General features: G+C 38.9%; 1 protein-coding gene across 1 annotated transcript in view; it reads left to right on the forward strand.

Annotated features, from left to right (window-relative positions):
* Positions 1-9,210, forward strand: part of XKR4 (XK related 4) — a 226,850-nt gene extending 217,640 nt beyond the window's left edge. Inside the window, exon 3 of the mRNA XM_075023301.1 lies at positions 8,264-9,210. Coding sequence (XP_074879402.1) covers positions 8,264-9,210 — 947 coding nt within the window. The remainder of the gene's footprint in view (positions 1-8,263) is intronic.
* The last annotated feature ends 9,491 nt before the right edge of the window (positions 9,211-18,701 follow it).

Genomic DNA, 18,701 nt, shown 5'->3' on the forward strand with positions numbered 1-18,701 from the left:
GGGTATGTTTATGCTGCACATACTTCACTGGAATACAAAGATACCAAATTACCTAACAGACAAGGAGTCTAGCTGTGAAAGTACATAAGTCTAAGTTTAGCTTCCTAACAGGCAAAATGGTCTCATGCTGTCTTGCCAAGCCTGGCAGCATACAGACTGCATGACATACATGAGCACCTGGCAGTTGTCACTGCCTGTGAAGGACTGGACTTGACTGGACTTAGTGGCTCATAAGGACTCCTGAATTGTAAGTTATAACGCATCTTTAGTAGAACAAGAAACTAACAAAAATTAGGAAAACGCACTTGTGAGGGAGGAGAAGAGATCACCCAGGATGCTTAGTCAGCTAGTGCCTGGCCTTAGCTAGCATATTCTGGCAGTGTGACTTCAGCTCAAGTGTCTTAGAGAGTCAACTACTTCTATGGCTTGATGAAAAGGTAGCAGAGCTTTTGGTTGTTGTGCCCCAAACCCCTTTCATCATTAGCTGTCTGTGAAGAAAGAGAGGCCTGAATTACTGACTGTGGTCTCTTGAAAGACAGGAGAAATCCAACTTTCATGGTTCTTGTGGTCCCTGCATGCTAAGTTGACTTTATCCTTAGTAGTTTTATTCATAGATTCCAAAGGAACTCTTGAGATACTAACAACAAAATTTGGGTAAAAGACTTAGTTTGGATTTAGGGGAGAGGCAAAGGGAAACTGTTCTTGATCTTAGCTTGAAATAAAATTATGACCATCATTCAGCTGTAGATCTGTTTAAAGCTATGACCAGGATTGCTGCTTAGCAGAAGCATCTCAACAGTACATCTAACGGATTTGCTAAGGTGGATATGACCTTGAGTGCAGCAAGAAGTAAATAATTCGGCAGGTGTCTGATACAGACCCTAAGAATCTGCTAAAGATACATACAATAAGCCAACCTTTTGTCAGTTGACTTTGGTCCTCTAGAGGCCAAATCACCACTGGAAAAAATTTAGGAGTAGATAAAATGACTAAGGTTGAAGGTAACATTTAGCATATATAATGTTTCTAGACTTCCAGGGCAATGGTAAGTTGTTGTGGAGAGCCAAATTAAAGAAACAGCTGGAAGTTGTCTCACTGGAAGTGTCTATAGAAAGCAGCTGAAAGGAATCATGGGAGAAATTATTCCTATATATGCTAGCATGTTCTCTAAGCATTACATAGCACTTAGGAGAAGTAATATCAGGCATAAATCTGATTTACATTTCAACAAGGAAGAGTTCCTGTCATCCCTTGTGCTCTATTACCCCACCCCAGTACACAGTGGGAGAAAGTGAAGTCAAATGTTGGCAGACGAGCTCATGAAACCATCTATATTGCCTTGAATATCCCTAGTTTTGAATGGAGCCTGTGGCAAACACTTGAAGTATGAACTACTAGAGATTCATCCTCAGACAGTGTCACTCCCATGTTTGTGGGTAGCAAACAGTCAAAGCCTAAAACAATCTAAGTCTAAAACTACAGAAGTGGAATATTTCAGTAAGGTACCGATTCTATTTAGGCACAATCAGATCTAGTGGTACCTAAGAAAGAAGAAAAAAGTCCTTTTCTGACCTCAAGCAGCTTGTTTCAATTGCACAGAAAGCCTTTGACTATGATTTAGGACAGTTAATATAAGAGAAACTTTGCTGATGTGGGAAAGTAATAGGATTATCTTGGCAATGTGCTTATGGAGAATGACCCTGGACAACAAGGGCACAAACCTTGGAGTAGAGAAAGATACGTTAAGATCAGTGTACAGCATACTTTAGGGAGTTGGACCTGCCTGCAGACATTAAGTTAGTGATGCTTCCCTCTTCTGAAAAAAGAAATGTGCTAGCAAAGACTGTGTCAGCAAGGATCATTGTACATGAAGTGTCCCTAACTATGAAACCTGGTGACAGACTCTGAGGGCTGTAAGGATGGATTCCAGTATGGAGACTTCAGTACAGTGCTACAGCTTACCCCAGCAGGCTACATCTGCAGTCATCAGGGAAGGAAATAACCCAGGTGAGGGCAAGAATTTATACTGTTATCCCTTTAGATAACAGGAAAGCATAAAAAAGTAAGCTTCATCTTCAGGTTTCATCTCACAGTATTGGTCAGGGCATGAGACCCATGAGCATGAAACACATACCGAGAACCTGGACACACGGTCCCTGATACAATCAAAAGCTGCCCCTGAAGCATGCAAAGCGTCCTGTGTACTAAACCATGTGTGGAAGCACAGTATGTATACCAAGTCATACATTGCCATACTAGTATATGGGAATAAAAGAATTAGTGCAGAAACGCATCGACTATTGTCAAGCTGCCTGCAAGGCCTCCATGTGAATGTCAAGCTTGTGTCTATACTTGCAAAGCAGCATGGCAAAAGCTGTGTAAATATGGCAAGGCATTTTCTGAAGCTGGAGGGATACAGTCATGATATACTGTTTCCTACAGGATTAAGGCCTGTCGTGGTTTAACCCCAGCCAGCAACTAAGCACCACACAGACGCTCACTCACTTCCCCCCCACCCAGTGGGATGGGGGAAAAAATCGGGAAAAAGAAGCATAACCTGCAGGTTGAGATAAGAACGGTTTAATAGAACAGGAAAGAAGAAACTAATAATGATAACGATAGCACTAATAAAATGACAACAGCAGTAATAAAAGGATTGGAATGTACAAATGATGCGCAGGGCAATTGCTCACCACCCGCCGACCGACACTCAGCCAGTCCCCGAGTGGCGATTCCCTGCCCCCCCTTCCCTGTTCCTAAACTAGATGGGACGTCCCATGGTATGGAATACACCGTTGGCCAGTTTGGGTCAGCTGCCCTGGCTGTGTCCTGTGCCAACTTCTGGTGTCCCTCCAGATTTCTTGCTGGCTGGGCATCAGAAGCTGAAAAATCCTTGACATTAGTCTAAACACTATTAGCAACAGCTGAAAACATCAGTGTGTTATCAACATTCTTCACATGCTGAACTCAAAACACAGCATGGTACCAGGTACTAGGAAGACAGTTAACTCTATCCCAGCTGAAACTAGGACAAGGCCTTAAGGGAGACTATGAATATTAGAGATCCTTGGCTTTGGTTCAGAGAAGCAGCTGGAAGCTTGGATGCATATAATGTCACTTCTCCAGCTGGGTAGGAAACTTATAAAAATAGGCTCCTGAAAAAAATGTTTCATAGTCCCAGATCCCAAGCAATGTTGTCATGCCCAGATGTCCTTCTGCATTTGATATTCCTGCTTTTACATGAATTTACTCCTGGAAATGGTGAGATGAGTACAAGTTTAAAAAGGAGGATGAAGCAGAGAGAGAAGCCTTGGCAGGAGTTTGATTTCTGAAATCAGGTTGAACGTCAAGGAGCACTTTCTCTGATCAGTTCATTCATTTGTAGGGTTTCCAGCTGACCTGAGATGTTCTGTACTTATCCTATATATGATTTGTGGACTGTTCTGAATAGAAAAAAAGTGGTTTATGGACCTCAATATGCCTTTACTCTCCCAAGTACAAATCAGGAATAAGATAAAATTAGTGTGAGAATAAGACCCATATTTTTTTCAGTTACACCCCAGTCTAAAGATTATATTGTGGGAGTGAGAGAAAAATACAAACTAGTAAATCATATATGCTGCTTAGACATTGAATTGCTTTCCTCAAAGTTAAACAAATTGGGACAACCATAATGCAAAGGCAGAGGTGTCAGCAGGATACAATTAAGTTGTGAATTGTCAAGCAGAGATGTAATATGGAAAACCCTTATCTGTTGTGAACAATTGTATTTGGATTACTCACAAATGAAACATTTCAGTCAGATTTCTTACAAATACCATTGAGGAGAACTTCATTGACTCTCCTGTAGCTATTTGAGCTTGCTTCCCTGAAATAATATTACATTTGTGAATGTATCCATCTCTGTATAAATCTCTTTTCCCTCGTATATGTTTGCTTTCACCTGTGAAAGTCATTTTCATGGTTTTTTTATCTTGTCTTTAATAAGCTATAGCTTATTGCAGTGTATTATGCATTGTATTTAAAGTACCAATACAGATATGCCACGCTCTATAAAATGCAAGAGCTTCTCTTATGTATGGAGAAATGAATCATTTCCAGGGAAAGAAGTTAAAATTATAATTCAATCAAGGCAATTCTGTTCTTTCTTTGTTTTCAGACAGGAAGTGCACTATCTTAAGGACATCTGAAACTCATCTGTGATTACAAAGTTGTCATTCCCTTATACAAATCATATAGCTAAGTAATGCAAACTATTCGCAGAATAAAAGAGGTTAAATTGTCTTTTTCACTCAAAACATATTCTAATTGGTTCCTGACAGAAAGTTGTCCTGATACAATGCATTATTGGCTAGTCTCACGATCGAGACTATTGTCGATGGGCTAAGCTACAAAGGCTGGAAGCGGGTAGGTACACTCCCCACTAATTGCTATTCAGAGTTTTTCAAGTGTCCACTTTACAAACAAACAAAAGCATCATTTGTTTGATGCAATATGTGAAGTGATCTTTTTCCTGTGCAAAGCATGTATTTCTTTCCTCTTTAGGACAGAACTTTAGAGACCAAATCACATACTGTGGAAAAATTTTGAAGGTTCAGCTTTAGAAAAGGAAGAAACAGGAACATGATTTCATGTTTCCCAAGGCCATTTTACAGAATATCTGCTTTCCTGGACTGTTACAGTCTGTAATGGATAAGCATATAGTTTCTTGAATATATAGTCACTGAGAATGACTAGTTAATCTTAATTTCCAAGATCAAGACCATAAATACAAGACTCTGATATACAAGACTGTCAAATGCACCAGACAGCTGCTGCAGCGCCCAAAGAGAGTGTGGAGGCTGCAGCTGAGCAAGCGGGAAAGCTGGTTCTTGTTCTTCATGAACAGTGGCTCCACAGATCACAGTCCAATCTTCTCTGTTCATTTCTGAATGGCAAATAAGCCTTCCCAACTGCGGAAGTTAAACCACCCGCATTGTTACAAATTACTTGTTTTCCACTAGGTCTCTAGGACATCCTGTTTTCCTGGTGCCATGTTAGTGTCTTTAAAGTTTTGGCTTGGTACTAATAGAAATTTATTTTAGTTCTTCTTTTGAAATAGGGATAGAGGTTTATACAAACACATACTCAGCAAATGCATCAATGTGTTCTAATTAATGAATTATCCATTCAGTGCTACAATAATTTGCTTTATCTCTAACCATTCCCAGTGAATTATTTATATAGTGACATTTATTAGCAAACTGCTATTTGCATCACTTTTACATTACTGTTCTCATTATTAATTATACTTTTAATAATTCTTTAGTGCTTGGTCTAATCAATAAAGAAAAACGGATGGTGCTCATGAAGCTTTTAGCCTTATCTTAATTCTATATCCTTAATGCCATTGCCAATAGCACAAGAGTAGATACATACTACTTTAACTGGCAGTTCTTTCCTTTTGTACATTCCCTTGTCTCCTCTTCTCTCCTGTATGCCAGTATCCCTGAGCTTGTTCTGTAAAAGCAAAGGATGTTTCCCTATTAATGACTATTTAAATAACAGAATTACGTTGCTATTGTACTTGCTTCTTTCTTTCCCAGACAATGACTATGAATTAATTAGCATTAGAACATTGGAAATTCCTATGAATTTTAACATTTTATTTGGAACATTCTGTGTGCACTATTGAATGATTTTACACCTCCTAATGCAAAACCGATGATATCTCTACAACCCTCTGGGGGAGGGTGTGAGGTCATTAAAGTTAGATTTGCAAAGAAAATACATGGATTTCTCTCACACATTATTCTTTCCTGTGCTGATAATGCTATTTTTGAGCGCCTGTTCAGAGTGGCTCATTTCTATTGAAACATTCTCTTATCCTTTAACTATCCATCTACCTTTCCAAACTTTTCATTTCGTAAGGGAAATGAGCTGTGGTTTTTCAATACTGAAAACACTCCTACAGGAAAATGGGAACTTACGTTTTCAGCTGTAGTGTTGACTCCAGAGATAATGGTCACTGAAAGGCAGCCCAGTGTGAAAAGCAAACATACATGTCAGAAATGAAAATAACAGTTTATACTACATCTCCTTCATGTCTTCATTGCTGATAGTTTATTCTCTCTGTGAAGGAGGATTCCAGAAGTAACATTGGTGTTTTGGCATCCAGGCATCTGTGTGTGAAGAAAAATGATGAAGTTTTATTAAAAATTCTCCCTGGAGTCCTAATTTTGTTCTATATTCCTGCTGATTGTTTTTTATTGGGTTTATTTTTAAAACAAAGGTTTCTTGGATTCATGGGAGCTAATAACATAATTAGCACCCTGCCAGTGACTGAAGGAGAAACACTGGCAAACACAATCCAAATCCCTCTGTACTACTTACTGAGCAAAATCTTAGAGTGTTAAGCCGGGTGGATTGCTTAAATAGATTTTTTTCCTTCAGAATCAGGTATTATTTCCATAACCTACATCTATCTGTTTTAAAATAAACTTCCTTTTCAAAAGTGAATAGCAACATGTATGTAGGCTTAAATTTACCACTTTGTATTAACAAAATTTGCATAAAATTTATGCTATTTAAGTAATATACTCTTGATGGTTAAGTTCTAAAGAAAGCTATTGAACAGGGAAGAAACATACTGCCTATGCATCCAGAACCAAAGGTTGTTGAAATTATTAAACAGCTTTTAACAGCAGACAGAAGAAATGTTTTCTTCATATCAGTTTGATTTACTTCAATAACTAGTTCAAAGTTAAGGATCTGCTTAGAATTAGAGTAACCTGAAGCATCATTATCTTTAAATGGTCTATGAATAAATTCTCAGTCTGGTATGCTAAGACTTATGAATTCATTCATTAACTGTATATAAAATTTGCTTTGGTAATAAACCAGTTTTAAGTATAAAAAGTTTGATGCATTTTTCCTCTGTATACAACATATTTATTGCAATTTTATTTAAATAATAAATACACTTGAAAGGCTGGGGTTTTGCATTTCAATTGAATTCCCATTTCCATCCAAAGCAGCTTGATACGAGTCGTAAGTAAATAAAAATTAATCTGCTAGTAAAGAAGAATTATTCATTTCTAACAGAATGCTATGTAAGTGTTAAGCATTTGAATAATTATGCTGAACTATATTGCTTCTTAAATGGGAATGTAGGTATTTTTCTGGTAGTGTATGGAAGTAACAGATTAGTTTAAACGTTGGATTCAGTTGCAAAGCAAGTTTTTTTTTAGGTTTACCTACCGACAACAATCAAACTCACTTGAGGAAAAAAGAATAATACACCTTCAAAATAGGCATAGAAGGGTTTTTTAAAAAATTGCTTTATGGTTTTTTTGTATTTTCAAGTGAATAGGAATTATTTTCACAAAAATAATGTTTGAAAATCTCATGAGACTTAATTTTATATTGAATGCTTTTTTGTGAAAAATATGTGACAGGTTTTCCAGAAATAGTATAGTTCAGGGCCTTATAAATAGGCAGTTCTATGATACATGGGAGATAGAATGGCTATATGAACATTAAGTCATAACTCCCAACTCCCTACTTTAGGAGCATCTATACTCAGTATTTTAATTCAGTAGAAAATTCCAACATTTCTAAAATGTATTTGATTTCCAACTGGAAGAAAACAAAGGTTTAACATTTGCTACTTATTAAAATTCTGTTTAAAAGTAGTGGAAATATCAAAATGGGCAACAGTTTTTCCCTCAGCAAGAGTAAGGCAGTTAGTTTAAATTCTGATGTAACAAGAGTTACATTCATTTATTTTAAAAATGTAGGTTTATGCTCACATTGTTATTGATTTGGTTTATATGTATATGATGCCGGCATTTTAATTAGAAAGACTTGGTTGCTTTATATTAGGCTTCTTTAATGAGTTATCAAAATCAGAAAAATCATATCCTTTCTTTAAAACAATAACCATAGCAGATCCTGCTAAATCACACAGCTGACAGAGACACCTATTCCCGACTTGCTCAAAGCTGTGAATTAATTAATTTGTTTCAAACATAAAATTGCTAGAGAAGCATTTCTGAGTGCAGCTTGATAGCCACTCTCGTTTGTGTGTATCCAGCATGGTAAGGGCAATGAAATCTCAGCAGTGGAGGTCCATTTCTCAAAGCTGGCTGAGCTAAAGGAGAAGGAAGAGGTTTTTATTATGTCAGTGGTGGAGAACGCGTTGAAAGCAGCAAGGATGTCTCCGGTTTCAACCAAGTGCTGATATACTAATTATGCCTTAACTGCATCTCCTGTTTCCTCCTAGGTCTTACTGCTGCAGCATCTCTCGTATCCCTGGCTTGGGCTTTGGCTTCCTACCAAAAGGCCCTCCGTGACTCCCGTGATGACAAGAAACCCATCAGTTACATGGCTGTTATAATCCAGTTTTGCTGGCATTTCTTCACAATTGCAGCAAGGGTCATTACTTTTGCTCTGTTTGCCTCGGTTTTCCAGCTGTACTTCGGGATCTTCATCGTGCTGCACTGGTGCATCATGACCTTCTGGATCGTCCACTGCGAGACAGAGTTTTGCATCACTAAATGGGAGGAGATAGTTTTCGACATGGTTGTTGGGATAATCTATATCTTCAGCTGGTTCAATGTCAAGGAAGGAAGGACACGCTGTAGGCTTTTCATTTACTATTTTGTGATCCTTTTAGAAAACACCGCCTTGAGTGCTCTCTGGTATCTGTACAAGGCCCCGCCAATCTCTGATGCATTTGCCATACCAGCACTGTGTGTAGTGTTCAGCAGCTTTTTAACAGGCATTGTTTTTATGCTAATGTACTATGCCTTCTTTCACCCCAACGGACCAAGGTTTGGGCAGTCACCAAGCTGTGCTTGTGAGGACGCTGCCGCTGCCTTCACCCTACCCCCAGAAGTGGCCACAAACACCCTACGGTCCATCTCCAACAACCGGAGCGTCACGAGCGAGCGGGATCAAAAATTTGCGGAGAGGGATGGGTGTGTGCCTGTGTTTCAGGTAAGACCCACCGCACCGTCCACACCTTCATCCCGGCCACCAAGGATTGAGGAGTCTGTCATTAAAATCGATCTGTTCAGGAACAGGTACCCAGCGTGGGAGAGACACGTGTTGGACAGAAGCCTGAGGAAGGCGATCTTAGCATTTGAATGTTCCCCTGCTCCTCCACGGCTACAGTATAAAGATGACGCCCTTATCCAGGAGCGCTTGGAATATGAAACCACATTATAAACAAAACAAAAACACAGCTTGAAGAAGCTCCGACATTACAGTCCAAATTAAAGGGTTGACAGTAGGGCTGTAGGAATAACTAAACTGCATACTACAAGTAGAGCAGCAAGCTGTAGTGTTCTTAGTCTGGCTATCATCATGATTATCATTTGATCCACTGTGTGCAGTCCCTCTGCAAGACACTGATACAGCAGCATCACCTGAAAGCCTCAAAAAACCCCAAACGCTGACCCACACATACAGATCAGTTACTGCAGGTGGGGAAACTCACCCATGACTCCTTGCTGCCATGAAACTCTGACTGCACAGTACTCACAATCAAACCAATAGGAAGGCTCTGACGAGGGCTTTCAACTTTAGCCAGTAGTGCATTTATTTTAGAAATGAATGGTTGATATTTACATAATCAATGGCAAAAACAAACAAACAAACAAAACCTTTTCAAAAGTAACAAAACCGTAGCACACAGTATTGCTGTTATGAAAACTCTTTTCTGGGGAAAAAAATAGGAGCATAGTAGTCTTCAGCACGCCCATAGATCAACCATTCAGCTTAGAATAGGTTTGCAAAATGGTTCTTCATTAAAAAGATACATCGTCATGTTTGTAAGGCTGTCAAGGGAAAATAAACTTAATTCTGATTAATTAGGTCATAAACATTAGTGCTACCAGAACTGTTTGTTTTCTGTGGAATTTCAAAGTCTTTTTAAATGCAATTTAAGTTCTTTATGTTACTTTCAACAGAAATCCTATGCAGCTCCCTTCTGGTTTTCAGGAGGAATAAGGAGCTCTAGCACGTAGTGATGTAAATTAAATGATAATCATGATTCAGTGTTCAATTTGCAAAAACCCCTATATATATATATGTAAAAGAACAAGGAAGTATAGTTTTCGTATTCTAAACTTTTTGGAGGACCCCATTCAGATATTTCAGAAGAAACTACAAGATGAACACACTGAAACTTCTCTGTTTCGGGACTGAGAATGCATGATTCAGTGTGTGAATGTATGCAGGGGTGACAAGAGACTGTGACATGCCATACCCTTCTAGTGCCAAACATTGTATAACTGCAAGGTTGATATTGCCTGAGGGACAGATAACGAGTGGCACGAGCCCTACCAGAACAAGAAGCAGGAAAGACCAATCAAGTTCTCAACGTGTAGAGACAGCTCTGATTTTTCCCACCCGAGGTGAAAGTGATGTCTTTTAAAGGCTTTCAGCCACCTCTTAGTAAGTATATTCACCGAAGTATAGTATAAGCAAGTTATGTGGAAGACCCTCTTCTGCTTGTTCAAGACTTGTGTCCAGATACGTCTAAAAATTATGCTGAATCTCTTGTAATAGAGTGCTTTTGCTGCAAGCTTTTGGGTTTTAAATACCTCCCTAAATCTAGTCAATGGTATCCTCCTTTATGTTAAAAGTATCCCCTGATGGTGCTTTCAGATGCATTAAAGGTGCAAGTCAAAATTTGATAGTATTTTTTTTAAAGCTGGTGCAGAGTGAAAAACTCATGAATTATTTCAATATTTTTGTAAAGTAAAAATATGGTATAAAAAGGTTACTTTTTATAAACCTCAAATCTTTTAATACATTTCATTCTCTTTATAGCTTAGATTTTAAGAATTGGTCCATGAACTTTATCAACTGGCTTCTGCAGGTTGATATAAACCTGGTTTTCACACATTATGGGTTTGTTTTGCAGTGTAATGCCATATGAAAGCCTACATGGGTACTTTTAGAATACTCTATAAACCGTGGATCCTGCTTCAAATGTAAGTGGCTTGTAAAGACACCAAGTGATTCCATAAGAAACAATTTGCTATAATTATTTCCATCCATTTTAGGAGAGCGAAGCAGAACTGAAGAGTTACTGTTGTAAATGGCATTGTCAGGATGGAGAAGACCTGATGATTGGTATTGTAATCTTCACTGTCAGGTATATCCAGTGTAGTCACTGCTGTATATGCTGCTGGGTAAATTTCAGTCTTTCCTATTATTAATATTTGTACTATGAAATGGCCAAGGTTACACACCTGTGTTTATTTGTATGCATTCAATTAGACATTTTTAATGTTGACTTTTTTTATTAGCAAAATGTTCAATACCTGTTGTTCTTTGCTGGGGCGAGTTCCTCAAAACAAAACATCTGTGAAAGTGCAGGAATCTGCAAGACAGAGGGAACTTTACACAGATCCAGAACCACCCGTGCTTCAAGGGTTTCTTAGGTATTTTCAAATTAAGCAGTGGCCAGCTGCCTCTATAATAATTTTTTAAATAAAATAACTCTTTGATAGTCCAAACCTGAAGCTTTGTACAAAATGATCGCCCTTTCCTCCATGGAGATAATAGCTAACTATTCAGAGAAAAGTACTCATATTTTGTCAGAAAATATACCACTGCAAGAACTGCTAAAAAAGATTTTGGGAGCAAGTCCTTTGGCCCGTGAAATTCAGTAGAGCCTTCACTCCAGAATCAAACACTAGCTCACACAAGGAAATTGCTGTTTTTCTTTACAAACAAGGCCAATGACAAGCTTTGTAATCCAAGATGTGAGGGTTTCTTTTGGAAACAGTTCGATGGGTTTGCTGCTGCTTTAACAACTCAGAAATTTTAGCATGAGTGAGGCACGGTGGGCAGCGCTCTCCAGCTCTCACCTCCCTCCAGCACCTCCTAGGGAGAGGGCCAGCATCGCAGCTGTCAGAAAGCTTGTCCTCTTCTGATCTCCCTCTCAACCTGTCTTGCTCTTCCTCAGAGCTGCAAGCCCTTTGGTGAGAGCCTACAGAATAGAAGAAATGTTGCCTCATACAGAATTTAAAGGGTTATGGTCTGGACCAGTGCTTGCATTGCAAGGTTTCTAAAGAAGGTTTGGGGTGAGTTTGTCTGATTTGCTCTTGTTTGGTTTTGGAAGGAAGGACACAGAGGTGTTATTTATCCGTGTGGTTTTTAATACCTAGCATTTACTTTCTTTACTCTCCCAGTATTTTTAATTTTTTTTAATAATGTTTGTAAAAATGTTTATCTTAAGCAAACTACTGCAGGGTTTGAGTGCACAGCGCCATACGTGGCAGTACGTATACACAAATTGTCTTCAGAATTCAGTCTGGCTGTTTGAGGAAGGGGGAGAAGTCATTTTACACCACGCCAAAATTTGCTCTCCAAAATCTTGCTCTGTTATGTTCGTAACATCAGTGATACCTGCACTGAGAACAGGGTGGCCACTGAAATCTTAACGCTCAGATGACTACATGAGCAGTTTCTTAATTTGCATTGCTGTGAATAGTCACATTAAAAGCTATAAGTATTTTTTATAGAAATTGTCAAGATTAAACATAGTCCATGTTGAAATTCCATGATGGCCTTATGGACAGTTAATCAATATGCACTATTCTTTTTACCACAGACAGTTTTCAAATCAATACAGTTCAATTAAGACAGCAATAGCAAACAAAGAATTGCAAAAAAAAAATTAACTTCTGCTTTTGAAATAATGAAAAAAACAGGTCCTTTAAATTTCATTCCAGAATACAGGAAAATAAAAAATTCATAATTATATTCTGGTAAAGAAAAGCAATCATATCTGTTTGTTAGAAGTAAGAATTATGTAAACATTCTTCTAATGAACCAAACAAATTTGCCAGCAGATTTAATAGTAACTTACCTGGTTAAAGACTTGGTCCTAAAATTTTGAGAGTTGTGGATTTGTACACTACAGAAAAGACAATTTAACTAGTATTCACTACTCCTCTAGATAGATAAAGGAGAGGTAATGCATACCCATGGTCACTCAGAAAACATATAAGAAAATGTGAGATAAACCTTTTGTCTTATTTTAAAAGAGAAGTTATTTGTTCTATAATAGGATAATTTTTTTTAAAAAAATGAATTCTTTGAAAATATGTGCAATACTTTTTTTCCTGCAGATTTAATAATGAAAAAAATCATTTCCACTTCTGTTTATATCAATTTAAATATGCTTCTTGTGCTAGAACAATGTTTCTGTGCTTGGGTTATATGGGTTTGAGGTCATTTGCAGATCAACAAATTTTCTGTTAATTAATTTCTATAACATTGGAGAAAATTTTCCTTCCAAAATTAAATGCTAGGCCTCAGCTGCCTGATTTTGTAAACTCTTAAGCAGAGGAGGTAAATTAAAATTTTATCTGAGCTGCAATTTTTAATATGTGGTGAATAGCTATTAAACCCAAATTTCTTTAAAACATATGATAGTCTAGCCAATATATCATTATCTGCCCAAAAAAGCAATTCATGAGTGGTACTAAAAGTACGAGTGCTGCTTTATTTGGAAAGGGACTCCTAATCACACACTATATTCATTTACTTTTTATTGGCGAGCAAATATTCACAACTAGCCTGTTGGGTTTTTTAGAACCCAAATTAAACAATTTTGAAGTGTTTGTGATTTGATCATACAATTCCTTAAGAGCCTTAAAAGTGGTGTTGTACTGAGCTTTAGTTGGCTCTGCCAGTGATTCAGCTCCCAAAGCCACTGCCCTTTCTCCTCTCTGTCCGTGAAGTCATGCAATCCGGAGTGACTAAGATGCTGTGATTTACTCTGCACCCCCTGCACTGCCTGCACAATGCCAAGGAAAAGCTTCAGCATATTGCTGGGGTCCTACTGCTGCCTCTCTTGCTCCTGTGCATGGTGGGAAGCAGAGTAAATTGCATTTGTGCATCCATCTAAACAAGCTTATTTAGGTTGAGCCCCTACAAGAGGTGCATGATGAAAATAATCACAACACGTGTCTATGTATTTACAAGCCCAACACTGTAATTACTAATTCTGTAGTATAACAATGCCAAATGTGGGAAGAATTGTCTAAATACACAATAAGCCATTTAATTTTGCTAATTGTAGCAATTAGACTAGCTTGCATGAAGCCCATGCTCTCAGCAGAAAGCCAAATGGAGTAAGTGGCAAACAGCCATGTATATACCAGAGACATCATGTTACGAAATCTTCCCTTGATTGTTTCTAGAACTATGTCTTTTCATTACAGCATTGAATCCATTCCTCTTTATTCTGATAAAACAGATAAAATGCAAAATGAGAACAGATTCTTTTAAACCTGGGAATTAAAAAACCCCACAACAGATTACTGCAGTTCACATACAGTGATTTTTGGAAACAAATTCTGTCGTCATTTGCACTTGGCTGCAGATTGCTGAGTGATCTGCTTCTGAGATGATTTCTCACATCTGGTATGAGCAGATTTCATTACAGGAGAGATGGAGATGACCTTGTAAAGCCTTGCTCACACAAGGTTAGGGGAACAGTGTCACTGATCTACAGACCATTCACAAAGCTTTTTTAACATGAGGGGGTCCCCTGGGACCATTTGTTTTACCGTAGTGACCTTACTGTGGGTCACTGCAGGTGTTTGGTGGGATTTCTTCACAGTTACACTGGTATGAATATGAGAAAGTAGGCTCCTGACCTTGAGTGAATAACTGCATGAATTCAGATCATAGTAGTGAAAGTCTTCATGTCCTAGCTCCTAACTGAAGTCAGCTGGAGACCTGCTTCGTACCAAAGAGCCTGAATGTCACTTGGCTCAACCAGAAATACATACTTTAACCTTAGTGCTAACTCAGCATGAATCAAAACATTTCTTCTTCTTTCCTTTTCAGTTCAAACATTTAAGAATATACTCATTTTGACCAAGTTGCCGTTTTGTGATCCTTTTAAGGAGACTTTGAGAAATGTCTCTGAAACCAGTCATTTCCAGTGATCCTTACAAAAGCCAATTGCTGACCAGCACATTCATTAAAAGGAACTTTTTCTGTACATGTATGTTTGGCTCCTGTACTTAATGTTTTGTTCTGAATGCTCAGTATTTAATTCTTATGCACAGGATCTTATACACCCAATAGTAAGTCATGTGCCTACTCTGAATCCTGGAGCAAAGGGACAGATATGCCAGATGCAGAGGAAAAAGTCCTCTTCTGCACATTTATGGGGTAATTTGCATGAGCTAGAGAGGTAAGAGAGAAGCTTGTATATAATCACAACAGAGTTATAGATACTGTATTCATTGATATTTACAAGAAACAGTGAGATAAGTGGCCAACTAATAGAATGATCAAATCTAAACTTCTACATGCAAGACACTGTAAAATAAAAACAGCCAAGAAACTTTCAAGTGTAACAAAGAATCTCGTTTCCAGGAATGATTGGGATAAACTTAAAAATGTAACAGATTTGTCAATGTAACTAGATGCTACATTAATAGAAAGAAAGACATGACTGCTATGGATACAAGCATTTTCTGTATCTGTAGGTTTCAGCCTCTTATTTCAGATATCTTTGGAAGCAATTGCTTCTGGATCTTACTTCTGGGCATGCTGTAGCCCTGGGCATGCTAGCAGCTTTTCTACACAAGTTCTGTTCTGCTGTAGGAAAGTCCACATCCTTTTAACAAAGTGTTCAGTTTGGGGGTTTTTTGCACTGAACTAAACCTCACAAAAGCATTTCTAGTGTGAAATAGTGTGAAATAGGTGTGTCCACTCAGCCACCTAGTGTGTAAAAGGTACTGCAAAACAGAATTTCACCAGTAGTGATTTCCCTGAGGTAGAAAAGCTGCTAGGTGAATGTCTAGAAGAGCCTTCAGAGACGTAAGATAGTGCTAAGGCAAGATGTAGGCTGTTTGGGTGCTACAAGTCCGCTCAGGGCAAGGCCTGGTCATGGTCCAGCACTGTCTCCCCCACCTGATGCACCAAAGAGCCCACAGAGAGGAAAATGACGTGCATGGGCTGGACGAAAGCCACGGCACTCGGGGACCAGATATCTGGCATGTCGTGGCACACACTCAGAGGTCAGTGCAGGCACATCAGGGGCCTCAGGCGAATACTGTGATCCTCCAAACTGCACAAACCAGGAGCTCCTGAACTTTTTATGCTAGATATTCAAGCACCTAAAATCTGGCTCCTGGACTTGGTCAGAAACATCTCAGTCTTCATGGCAAAAAGTAGCTCAGCTCCTATCTCCCACCTACGACTGCCAGGGTCCCCTGAGCAGGTATTCTTCTGCCCATCCTACCTGAAGGACTTGGGTCCTCTGGGGTGCTATCAGATGGAGCTTTGCACAGAAATACTCATGACTGCTTTTCCAGCAGTAGATTTGTGGTAAGCAGAGACCAAGGGGAGAGCCAGGCTCAGTTATCTCTTCAGCTAGCAATGATTCATATCTCTAGCTACCATCTCTCAGGGGAAGGCTATAGGGCTGCACGCTACTGAGGAGAAGGCCATGCTCCCTCCCTCTTATTTTGAGGCTGTTCCTCCTCTTTGTGGAAAACGTAAAGGTTATCCTGTGCAATGTAGACATACTTCTATTATTCTGATGTATTCGGTGCCCTTAGTGTTGAGGACTCTGAAGCTGTTGCGCACGGCCAGTGCCATTGCCTGCTTCCAGCCAGAGTAATGTCTACAGTAAAAATTTGGGGCAGATGCAAAATCACTCTGCTCAGCTTCCAACCTGACCAAAAGCTGTATGAACATGGTTAGCACTGTGACAAAGCCTGAATCTCTACACGCTGCCTTGAATCAGGTCTATTAATGCACTGTGTGCTACTCTGGCCACGTTCACCTGGTTTCTCCTTGGAGCTCAGGCAGACTTTGTGTGTGCACACCAGAGCTACACCATGTAGCTTATCCGAAGTTCCCTGAGCCCATGGTGCACTACCTTTGCAATCCCAGTTCTTTTGCTGAACAAAGACCTGTTTGGGCTGAGCAAAGGGCAAACAGGCTCTCTGCTGTCTAGTGAAGCATGTGGAGCAGACATGGTTTCTCTGGACAGTACTTCTGAACCACAGTTGTGTGCAAATTGCCCAGGTTATGGCAAATGGAAGAAGTTCAGTGCCCATAGTTTGGAGCATGCTATAAAGAGTACTCTTTATGAAAGTGCTTGTTTTTCTCATAACAAAAATAGTAGGATCATGTCTCATACATGGGAGCAAATTTACGGTATCAAATGCATTTCTATATATATGTGTGTATATGTGTGTGTGTGTGTGTGTGTATGTGTGTGTACACACATGACAATGAGTCCTGAGATTCTATTAGGATTCAATCTTACAGTTAATTTAAATTCTAAGCCTAAAAGAAAAGCACCAGGATCATAGTCATCAAGGGTAATCAAGTGATAACTGCAAAAAGAAAAGAACATTATTGGAAAACACATTCCAGCCATTATTGGAGACAGCTTTGCAATGTATTATACCAGTATTGCAATGAAAAATTGTGGAGGAAATACGTCTAATGCTATATTTCATCATCTTAAATATTTTGATAAAATAATAGAGTGGAAAGAAAAAAGATTTTTACAAAATAAATAAGGATTTATCACATTTAGTTAATCAAGGGAAAAAAACCATACAGGCAAATGGCAAAGGGATCAATTAAACCTTTGTTTCATTTAATGTTGGTTGTATTTGTTTCACTATCAGTTATCAATGTCCGTAGTTTAGGAAGGAAATAACCTGCAATAATTAGGATGTTTTACTTGAATTTTGACTGAAGAACACTAAAGAGTGTTTGCTATCCAGCACATATGCAGTTGCCTGATACACGCTGTCAGAAGGAAAGATTTGCTAGTTCATGGATTATGTACTGAAGAAAAATTTCAAATGCATGTATTTGAAAACAGTACCCCGTCAATTTAAATGTACCGTGAATACACGGTAGCTACTTCTGAAATTTTAATTACTGATGCTTTTTTCAGTATGTGTTCTGCATTGCTATCTGTGTATCCCAGATTGTTTCTTAGACAATGTTTGATAAGAATTAATTTTAAATTTTATGAAGCTGAGGAAAAGATTACTAGCCATTGAAGTCACTTGCTGCACTGAAGTTCGAGAATATGACACAAGTTCCTGACCTGAGTCACCATTCAGCATTAAGGATGGTGTTTGAAAAATATAGTCACTTTCCAACAGGATCTGATTTATGGACAGATAGATCTAAAATTGTCGCAGTGACTGGGTCAGACAATGGCAGTAGCTATGGAGGGAAAGTTCAAAAGTAGTCACTAATGACTCCCAACGTGGTTCCCTACATTTCCATTTTGGGACACACGTAGCCTTCCTGTTGGCCAGCATCTGCACATGCTGTGGTCGGTCCCGGTGCCGGCGCTGCGGGCATTCGCTCTTGCTGAAAGGGAAGACGAAGTAGGCAGCTCGCTTCCAGCCCCAGTTGCCCCTGGGTTATGGGGCTGGCCCGCAGGAGATACTTCACTGAGAACACTTCAGCCATCGGCGAGATTGCCACACCGATCTGGGCAGGATTTAGCCTTTAGACAGCACTGTATGGACAATGAAAAATCTTCCTTTGTCAGCAGAGAGGGCAGCTGCCACTATTTATAGTCACAAAGTGCCAGCATATTGTCATGTATTTGTGGCTGCTATCGATTCCTCCTTTTTTATTTTATTGAAACAGCTTGGAACTTGTCAAGCTTTGCTTAGGTTGATTTGCAGCTA

This window comes from Buteo buteo, chromosome 3 (assembly GCF_964188355.1).
Source record: "Buteo buteo chromosome 3, bButBut1.hap1.1, whole genome shotgun sequence".
Lineage (NCBI taxonomy): Eukaryota > Metazoa > Chordata > Aves > Accipitriformes > Accipitridae > Buteo > Buteo buteo.